Genomic DNA, 10,536 nt, shown 5'->3' on the forward strand with positions numbered 1-10,536 from the left:
GCAAAGTGCCTTTGTGTGTGTGAGAGTGACAATGAATGAGTCAGTCAATAAATAACAGACAGACTGACATCTGCGTGCACGTGTGTGTGTGTGTGGGTGTGGGTGTGGGTGTGGGTGTGGTTAAATCCACCTCAGTGTTGTGAAAGTGAGCATTGATCTGGATGTCAATGCCAATCTAGCAGAGCACTTTCTCCAAAGATCTTCTGCCACTTACTTAGCAACACACACACACACACACACACACACACACACACACACACACACACACACACACACACACTCAGTCACTTTATATTCACCTTTTCTTAGGTTAGTTTGCATTGAAGAGTTAAAAGCAATAGAATTAAGCACAGGGGAAAGGTCAGGTCGGTCATTGCTGGTCACTAGTCTGGTCTTCATTAAAATGTGTGCTATCCATTCATCCATCCATCTTCCCTCCATATGTATGCATGCATGTCTGTCTGGCCATCCTTCTATCCATTCATTTATGCTCCCATGCTTGTTTTTTTGTTTATTATATATATATATATATATATATATATATATATATATATATATATATATATATATATATATATATATTTTTTATATATATATATATTTATATATATTTTTGTTTATTATATATATATATATATATATATATATATATATATATATATATATATATATATATATAATAAACAAAAAACAAGCATGGGAGCATAAATGATATATATATATATATTTCTTACCAGCAGGTAAATCTGCAGTCCCAGAAATAAGAGTCAAGTCAAGAGGCTTTTATTGTCATTTCTACTATACACAGCGGTACACAGTACACAGTAAAAACGAGACAACGTTCCTCCGGAACCCTGGTGCTACACTAAACAACAACATAGAGCTACAACACAAAACAAGACTACATAAAGTGCATCGAGTGCAAACAGTGCAGACAAAAAACAGTACAGACAGACAAATAAATCAACCTCCTTAAAACTGCTTTCAGCACAATGTGTTTATGTAAAAACACTTGTTTAAAACTAACAAAAGAATTAAAAGTATTAAATACATTTATGAAATATTATCATTATTGGTTAGTTATAGTCATTAATCTATATAAATAATATTGACATCATGATTATTCTAGGTTATAGTGTCTTCTTCTTCTTCTTCTTCTTCTTCTTTCGGCTTCTCCTATTAGGGGCCACAGCGGATCATTCGTGTCCATACCCCATTTTCTACATCTGCCTCTTTCAAACCAACTACCTGCATGTCTTCCCTCACCACATCCATAAACCTCCTTTCTCCTACTGATATACCCCATGTCCCTCCTCTGCACATGTCCAAACCATCTCAATCACACTTCACAGAATCATCTTAATTCTCCTGTAGTTACTGCAGGTCTGCACATCTCCCTTATTCTTAAAGATCGGTACCAGCACACTCCTTCTCCATTCTTCAGGCATCCTCTCACCTTCCAAAATCAGGAACAACCCGGTTAAAAACTCCACTGCCATCTCTTCTAAACATCTCCATGCTTCTACCGGTATGTCATCTGGTCCAACCGACTTTTCACTCTTCATCCTTTAATCGCTGCTCTCACTTCATTCTTACTCCCCTTTCTTGCTGTCTCCCTTATCACTTCTGCAGTAGTTGCCAAATCATCCAGCACCTCTTCACCACCACCGAGCCCCTGTCTGACCTCTTCCCTGAACCTCACACTAGTCTTCCTCCATCAGTTTCCACCATCTTATTCTTCTTTTAATCTTCACTCTCTTTCTCCTTTTCTTCACCACCAAAGCCATCCTACAGACCACCATCCGATGCTGTCTAGCTACACTGTCCCCTGCCTTCACCTTACAGTCTCCAATCTCCTTCAGGTTGCATCTCCTACATAGAACATAGTCCACCTGTGTGCACCTTCCCCCACTCTTATAGGTCACTCTATGCTCCTCCTTCTTCTTAAAATAAGTGTTCACCACTGCCATTTCCATCCTTTTAGCAAAATCTACCACCATCTGCCCTTCCACATTCCTCTCCTTAAAACCATACCTACCCATCACCACCTTCTAACACTTCATCTAATTCACTCCAGAATATTACCTTCTCCTCCATCTCACAACCCACTTGTGGAGCATAAGCACTGATGACATTTATCATCACCCCTTCAACTTCCAGCTTCACGTTCATCACCCTATCAGAACTCTCTTCACCTCCACTACACTCTTACTGTACTCTTCCTTCAGGATCACCCCTACACCATTTCTCTTTCCATCCACACCATGAAAGAACAGTATAAACCCACCTCCAATGTTTCTGGCCTTACTCCCTTTCCACTTGGTCTATTGAACACACAACATATCTACCTTTCTCCTCTCCATCATATCATGTAATAAAGCAGTGTGATATCTAAAACAGCACACTATATGTCATATGTGTAGAAGAATTGTAGCTGTGTGTGTGTGTGTGTGTGTTGTGTCTTTAGTCCATACTCTAGGTTTTGAGTGTATTGTGTGTGATATACTGGATATTCTCTTGTTTTTTTGTGAATGTGCGCCATGCAGGTATGCAAGAACCTGTGTGTGTCTGCAAGCCATCTCTACCTGATGTGTGTAAGGTTGTGTATATGTGTTCAATCACGATTGTGTATGTGCTGTTTCATTTGCATACACGTGTTTGCATGTATGACCTTCCTGTCTGGGTTGTGTGTGTCTGTGTGTTCTACAGGTGTACTGAATGGGGCCCAGCTGGGAGCAGGTGAACTTCTGCAGCATCGTCTGCGCTGTGGAGAGGTGGACGCTGCAATAGGCATTCTGGGTAATATGGACTGGTGCATGATGGGAGCAGACTGCTTTCGCGGTCTCATCTCTGTGACTGATCACCTGCTCAGAAAACCCCTGAACGAGCAGACGGAAGGTAGGAATGTGAAAATTGTTACGTAGCTGTAGGATGTATACAGTAGAGGGAAGAATGGTGTGAAAGAAGTAATCAAATGCAATAATATAGTACTTACTGATGTCGCACAAAGTGTGTACATTGTAGTTTTACTTCTGCATTGTGGTGAAGATGTACAGTACTCTTCTGAATCAATGCAGATACAAACAAGATCAGTGCAGTGAATAAATGGAGTAAAACATCATTCTTCTCTTGTCCAAAATTTTCTCGGCATTAGATTATTTCCATATTAGTGCCCAGTCTCTTGATAGCCAGCAGCTGTACTGATCGGATAGTGTAGTCTGAACTCTATTAGTGCAGAATTAATTTAGTTCAATTCTATTCTATTTGTAGAGTACTTTTAACAATGAATATTGTCCCAAAGCAAGCCGGTGGTGGCAAGGAAAATGAGATGGTAAAAGTCCACATGAAATGAGTTTAAAAGCATTTGAAATATAATTTTCTGCATTTAAAATAATTTCTGATCAATATTTTCCATCAGTGTACAAAGTGGCATCAAAAATTTTGAGACTACTTTTGTAACACGCCAACAGATGGCAGCACAAGCATGCACGCACAGTCAAAGGGAGCACCGTTCTTCATAAGTCATTGTGCCAAACGACATCGTCCTGTGTACATCAGGAGCCGTACAACTGATGCTAATCTGTCCACGTGCCCACCCTGTCACCGGGCTCTCCTTACACTTGGGTTTCTCACCGGAAACCAGATCTCACTTCCGCACCCACCCTACATGCCAGGTTTGGCTATTGCAGATATCCAGCGTGAATCACAGAAGGTGCTTGACACGCTTTGCAAAGAAGATTTACAGGACACATTCCAGAAATACTTTCTTGTAAACAGAGCTTGTCTCAAAACGTTTTGATACCCCCTTGCATTGCTCAGGTTTCGATGTGCTCGGTATGGATTACTTTGGCCAGACAGTTCTAAACGGAGAGCTTTTTATGGATTCCTCAATGTAGATAAAGACATTAGTGAAAAAACATTGCAGAGCTTGTGTCAATGATCAACTCAACTTTATTAAGGAGAGTAACATTTTGAAGGTACCACTGTTGTATGCTCTTCCGAGGACCAACTTTACTCACACTATTGATCAAATTACCTATATAACAGGGTGCTAGTGGCCACAGTGATTTTGTGCTACTATGTGAGTGCTACGTGATCATGAGAAAACTTTTATTAGCACGAGATTAGACCGTTTTTTTTACTATATGGACAAAAGGCCTTTTTGCACCGAAAACTTTGAAATCCAAAAGCCCTTTCTATAAATGCTACATAAACCTTAACACATGATGATTTACCACATTAACAATTAGTTACTATAGGAACAATATTAGAACAAGCACTTAAATATAAACCTGTTAATTATATTGCAGCTGAAAATACTAGAATTATGTCCACCTTTTGACCAATCAGATTTGAGAATTTGCACAGTGGTATAAGATAAAATAACACTTCAGTGATTCCAGATGGGAAGTTTAAATGTTAGAAAAAGCAAACAAATCAGCATCCTGTTTGAACTGAACATAGTTGAGATTTTTCTACAATTGATTGAAGTCCACCTGTGGTAAATTCAGGTTGGACATGATTTGGAAAGACACACACCTGTTTATATCAAATGTCCCACAGTTAACCGTGCACATCAGAGCACAAACCAAGCCATAACGTCCAAGGGACTGTCTGTAGACCTCTAAAACAGGATTGTATTGAGGCACAGATCTGGGGAAGGGTACAGAAAAATGTCTGCAGCATTGAAGATCCCAATAAGCAAAGTGGCCTCTATCATCCGTAAATGGAAGAAGTTTGGAAACACAAGGACTCTTCCTAGAGCAGGTAGAAGGGCCTTGGTCAGGGAGGTGACCAAGAACCAGATGACCACTCTGAAAGAGCTTCTGCATTACTCTAAGGAGAGAGGCGAACCTTCCAGAAGAACAACCATTTCTGCAACACTGCACTTATCAAGCCTGTATGGTAGAATGGCCAGACGGAAGCCACTTCTCAGTAAAAGGTACATGACATCCCACCTGGAGTTTGCCAAAAGGCTCCTGAAGGACCCTCGGACCATAAGAAACAAAGATTGAACACTCTGCCAAGTGTCATGTCTGGAAGAAACCAGGCACCGCTCATCACCTGGCCAATATCCTACCTACAGTGAAGCATGGTGGTGGCAGCATCATGCTGTGAGGATGTTTTTCTATGGCAGGAACTGGGAGACTGGTCAGGTTCGAGGAAAAGATGAATGCAGCAATGTACAGAGACATCCTTGATGAAAACCTGCTCTAGCGCGCTTTGGACCTCAGACTGGGGCGACGTTTTATCTTCCAAAAAGACAATGACCCTAAACACACAACCAAGATAACAAAGGAGTGTCTACGGGATGACTCTGTGAATGTCCTTGACTTGACCTCAATTAAACATCTCTGGAGAGATCTGAAAATGGCTGTACACCGACGCTCCTCATCTAACCTGATGGAGCTTGAGAGGTTCTGCCATTAGGAATGGGAAAAACTGCCCAAAAATAGCTGTGCCAAGCTTGTGGCATCAAACTCAAAAAGACTTGAGGCTGTAATTGGTGCCAATGGTGTTTCATCAAAGTATTGAGCAAAGGCTGTGAATACTTGATTTTCTTTTTTAATTCTCAATTTATTTTTTTTAGAAATTTGCAAAGATTTCAAACATACTTCTTTTATGTTGTCATTATGGGATATTGTCTGTAGAATCTTGAGGAAAATAATGAATTTGAACCATTTTGGAATAAGGCTGTAACATAAAATGTGAATGCTTTCAACACTTTCTGAATGCACTGTATATCCATAGATATACTTCACAACTGTGTGCCTCCAATGTTGTAACAATTTGGGAAATAACCACATATGGCTGGAAAATGTACACGTCACAAAACTCGTCAATATCTTGTAGCTATTCCATTTCCTATTTTAATACCATACACTATATTAAAAATCATTTTGAAACTGAATATGATTGATATGAAGAACCACATTATATCATTTCTTTACAAATAATGATATTGCCTGTTTTACTGTGTGTAGCTCAGTTAGAAGCCACTTTGGGGATGTTCTACTCTCCATCCAGAGCTTTAACCGACACAGTCATACTGGAGTTTCGAGACCCCATCAGCCGCTACGCACGAAGATTCTTTCATCACCTGCTTAGGTATACACACACACACACACACACACACACACACACACACACACACACACACACACAACCACACAACCACATCACAACAGCAATGGTGAATCTGGTTTCTCAGAGATTTTTTTTTGACCAAGTTAATGGATCACTACTAATTATTTATACTTCACTATGTGTAAATTTCTTTCCTTAGATGGAGGTGTCATTGAAGATAGGATCAAATGATTTAAATCATATACTAGGATAATAGCAGTCAGTGTATCTCAACCCAAATGAATGTATTCTAGCAGTATTCTAGCTGAGGGAAAATTTTGGAATGATAATGTTAATTTTTTTTTACTGCAGTTCCACAGAATTGTCATGGCCCAGCATCTTATTAACACACTGAGTATTTCCTCTGTTCCTCAATTAACTAAACACTCATCTGTATATCCAAGCCCAGAGATTGATAATAAAGGGACCTCTGGCTAGCTGCTCTATAACCATTCAGCAATCTACTGCTTCATTTCAGGCACCAGCGCTTTGAGAAGGCTTTCCTCTTGGCTTTGGACATCAGAGCTCGAGACCTGTTCATGGTGAGGCACAATTAATTTCACCATCAGGAGTAACCAATAAGATTGAATATACTTGGATTTCATGCAGTTGGATGTGTAGAAGTGTTTACAGCTGCTAATCTTAACCCCAATCCTAAATCCCTACGATTAACTATGTTGAAATAGCGTTTTGATACAATCATGACACCATATTGGAAGTCAAATATATTGACCAGCCAAAACATTACAGTTTTCATCAGTTGCTTTGGAGCATTTTTCAGATCAGAAATAAAATTCTCTAACTACTTGTTCAACCTCAAAATCATCTATTCACTCGTGCACACCATAAAAGCAATTTCTCGTCGCTTTGAACAAATTGGGAACGTTTTCGTACATTTATTTAATTGATTGTGCACAATCGTCTGCCATTTCCTACATTATCAACTGCTTGTCAAAATATATTACACTATAATATACAGGCAATAGGTATAAAGCACTTTTACCTTTAACCACATTTATTTACAAAATAGTGCGATACTTGGAGCCTGCTACTAACATTGCTAATGTAAATAAAGGTTACGATAATTAGGTTTTTGTTTTGTCCATCTTATATATAATAGCGGTACTACACTAGCCACACCTCTTTTTATAATTTATTCATATCACCCCGCCTCCTTTTTTTACTCTCTTGTTCTGTGGTAAGCAGTATGAATTGTAAATATTCGGTATTTAATTTCTCAGCCGTCCACGTTATTACCCACAAAATCTGATGTCAAGTGGTGATTTGACATGAAAGCCATGGTGCAGATGGAATTTGATGTTGATTTTATTTTTTGGGCAGGATCACGAGAGCAACAGTTGCTCCTGATGGTAAAATGGTGGTGCGAAAAAACCTTTTCTTCTTCTTTTTCTGCGCCACGTCTCTGTGCCCTAAATGTGTGAAACCCCCTACTCCACACTCAAGTGACACCTTCTCTATTAGCGTTCACATTCACTCGCTCTCTCCCTCTCTCGCTCACTCTCCCCTTCCTCCTTTCATGGCGGTCACTCGTGTTCCAATTCATTCACCACTAAGTGCTGGTGTTGAGGGTCCAGATTGAAGAAGGTGGAGCTGAACCTGTGGAGCTTGAAAAAGCGAGAGAGGGGGCAGAAGTAAGGGATTGGTTGGTTGGGGTTTGGGGGTAGTGTGGAACTGGCAAAAAGGTACCTTGGAGCTGTCATTGTTGGGTTGTGCAAGAAGAGAAAGAAAAAAGGGAGAGAGAGAGAGGACAAAAAAGGTGCAAATTATTAATTCTTCATGAATGCCATTTTCTTGAAAATCAACAAAGAGAGCAGTGAGGAGGAGGAGGAGGGGGAGGGCGAGCTGAAGGGGAGGGGGGTACTTTCTGTCTGCCAGCGGCGGCATTTCACCCTGTAGCCGTGCCACATGTTAATTAGCCAAAGTTAAATTAACCTCCCTGCAGGAGAGAGAGGAGAAAGAAAGAGGGAGAGAGAACGAGTGGGGGTCCTTGTTCTATCTGATCTCGTCCCCTCTGTGGCACAGGGGTCTGCACTGCTTTTGTCTCTGAACCCAGGAAAAGAGGCCTGAAAGAATTCCTCTCGCTCTGGCTTTTGTGAGGGGCCCACTTTTGGCGTGGAGGGGTCGGGAGTCGGAGAGAGGGAGCGGAAGGAGGTTATGAGCACAGACTCCTTTTATTCTCGCAATAGTCTCTGCTTTGTCAGAGTATAACATGCATTGCAACAACATTCTACAAAGTCATAACCTTATAATTTTTCTTTTTCACTCAGATGTTCGTCAATTTGTTCCTCGCTTCTAAAATCACCACACTGAAAATGTCTTGTTCTGACCTCATATTCTCCACAATCATTGTAATTTCATTAAATTAATATTAAATTAACAGCCAAAATGCCTACAGCTATCAGCAGTTATAACTAACGGGTAGTTTTAGGTAACACAGTCATGAACCGTGTCCAGCAATGGACTTTTCTTGTACTTGAGTAAAGGTACAAATCCTGTAAATGTTCAAGTGCACCTTCTGCATTTCTACAAAATGGGAACTATGAGAACTCTACAGTATGTGAAAAATGGAGGTAGTTCAGTGTTTAATTCTCCTGCATCTCAGCACCTTTTCAAGAAGAGTGTTTTCTATTCTTACAGACACACAGTGAGGGAACACTTACTCCACAAACACTCTCACCAGAACTATTGGCTTGTGCTGGTGCTCTCACAGCTTCTCATTTAATGCTCTTCAAATACTCACTTCAAAGTTGCATGTTTTTCTGAAATGTAGTGGAATATTAAGTAAGATACTACACATCAAAAATGAAAACACTCTGATAAAGTACACGTACAGATGGTCCACGAGTTACGGCGGTTTGATTTTTGAGCTTACGCTGATTATCGCGGTATGACAAAATTGTAAAAAGATATTAAGTTTAGTGCGGCAGGCAAAAGTAACAGCGTGTGCTCCGCCCTCCATTCGCGAACCGGCACTCGTCCACCTGTTTGCTGTCACATTCAGATACACTTATCCCTCGTTCCAGACCCCACGCGATAGGCGAAAATCTACGAAGTGCCAACCTAATATGTATACAATACAGTACACACAATACCTGTATATCTTAAGGCTTTATATAAACCATCCTGACACTCTTATAAACCTTTCCTCTGCTCTTAAACACTTTCAATATTCTTAAACCTACGTAATTTTAACATAAAAAATTCAATATGGGTATTCACCGGTGAAGATGCAACTTAAATGATGAAGATGATGAATTAATTGTGCAGTATTAATGATGATGTGATGATGAAATTGATGTACTGCATACCCAAGAAGAGCATTACAGCTCTTCTGAAAGCTTAATGTTTTTAGAAAATGCTCATTTTACCGCATAAAAATGTAAATGACTCTTAACGATACTACCTATATACCACAAAATCCTGCAAAACAGCGAAAAATACGCAAAACAAAATTAGATATTGTTCCATGTAAAAACCTGCGTTACAATGAGACCGCAAAAGCTTGAACCGCGATGTGGCAAGGGATTACTGTATACCGTATATCATATAGTACGGCAGTGTAAATTGTACAGTGCTGTAGTGTAAATTGCTCCATTTAATATTTTAACACATTACATTATACTACCCCTTACTGACCACCAAGTTACAACTGAGTCATCGGAACACGTCGCCATCGTAAGTCGGGGGCTACCTGTACTTCAATAATGTCCAGCACTGAAATGTATAAATGTTCAGCTTATCACTACAGCTGTCTTGGTCACTTCAGTAGCCTAATGTAACCACTTAGTATTTGTTTATACCATTTTTATTCCCAGCTCACATTTCTTTTGACAAAAGGATATTTGGCTCTGGGCTACTGATCGTAAGGTTGGGGGTGTGGAATATATTCACTGATCCTGATTCAATATAATGTATAGAATTACGCCCATTCATAAAAGAAAATCATTCTACTAATATGTATTTGACTGTGTGAGGATTGCAGTGTGTATTTAGAAAAGAGAACTATTTCAAGCTAAATAAAACAGTCATATAAGAAAAAGGACCTTCTGTACAGATGCTAGAAATAAGTATGTGACAAGTTATTGATCACCCTTCAGGAGCTCACTCATGGTAAAGATACTTTGTCTAAAACTAAAGAAAGGGATGTATGGTATTGTGTGAACAAAAGTGGCGTTTGCAAACGTTACTCGGCTTTAATACCTGTTAATCTGGATTCGAAACCTTCAAGCCCTTGCAAAGCTGCCACTTTTGGGGCCCCTGAGCAAGTCCAGGTGCTGGGCATTATGGCCGACCCTGTGCTTCCTAACATCACTGGGATATGCGGTTCATACCTACTACACAAATTCTTCTCTTCTTGGCTCATTAAAAGTTGGGCTCATTTGCGGTCTG

The 10,536-nt window shown here is 39.9% G+C and overlaps 1 protein-coding gene across 3 annotated transcripts in view; it reads left to right on the forward strand.

The window, feature by feature from the left end:
• The window catches only part of LOC124389974 (WD repeat containing planar cell polarity effector), an 89,701-nt gene that overhangs the window by 64,395 nt on the left and 14,770 nt on the right, over positions 1 to 10,536 (forward strand). For all 3 annotated transcript variants that reach the window (XM_046855616.1, XM_046855615.1, XM_046855617.1), the window contains 3 exons: positions 2,710 to 2,898; positions 5,985 to 6,108; positions 6,605 to 6,668. In XM_046855616.1, the coding sequence (XP_046711572.1) occupies positions 2,710 to 2,898; positions 5,985 to 6,108; positions 6,605 to 6,668 (377 nt within the window). The remainder of the gene's footprint in view (positions 1 to 2,709; positions 2,899 to 5,984; positions 6,109 to 6,604; positions 6,669 to 10,536) is intronic.

The sequence above is a fragment of the Silurus meridionalis genome, chromosome 8 (assembly GCF_014805685.1).
Source record: "Silurus meridionalis isolate SWU-2019-XX chromosome 8, ASM1480568v1, whole genome shotgun sequence".
In the NCBI taxonomy this organism is placed as follows: domain Eukaryota; kingdom Metazoa; phylum Chordata; class Actinopteri; order Siluriformes; family Siluridae; genus Silurus; species Silurus meridionalis.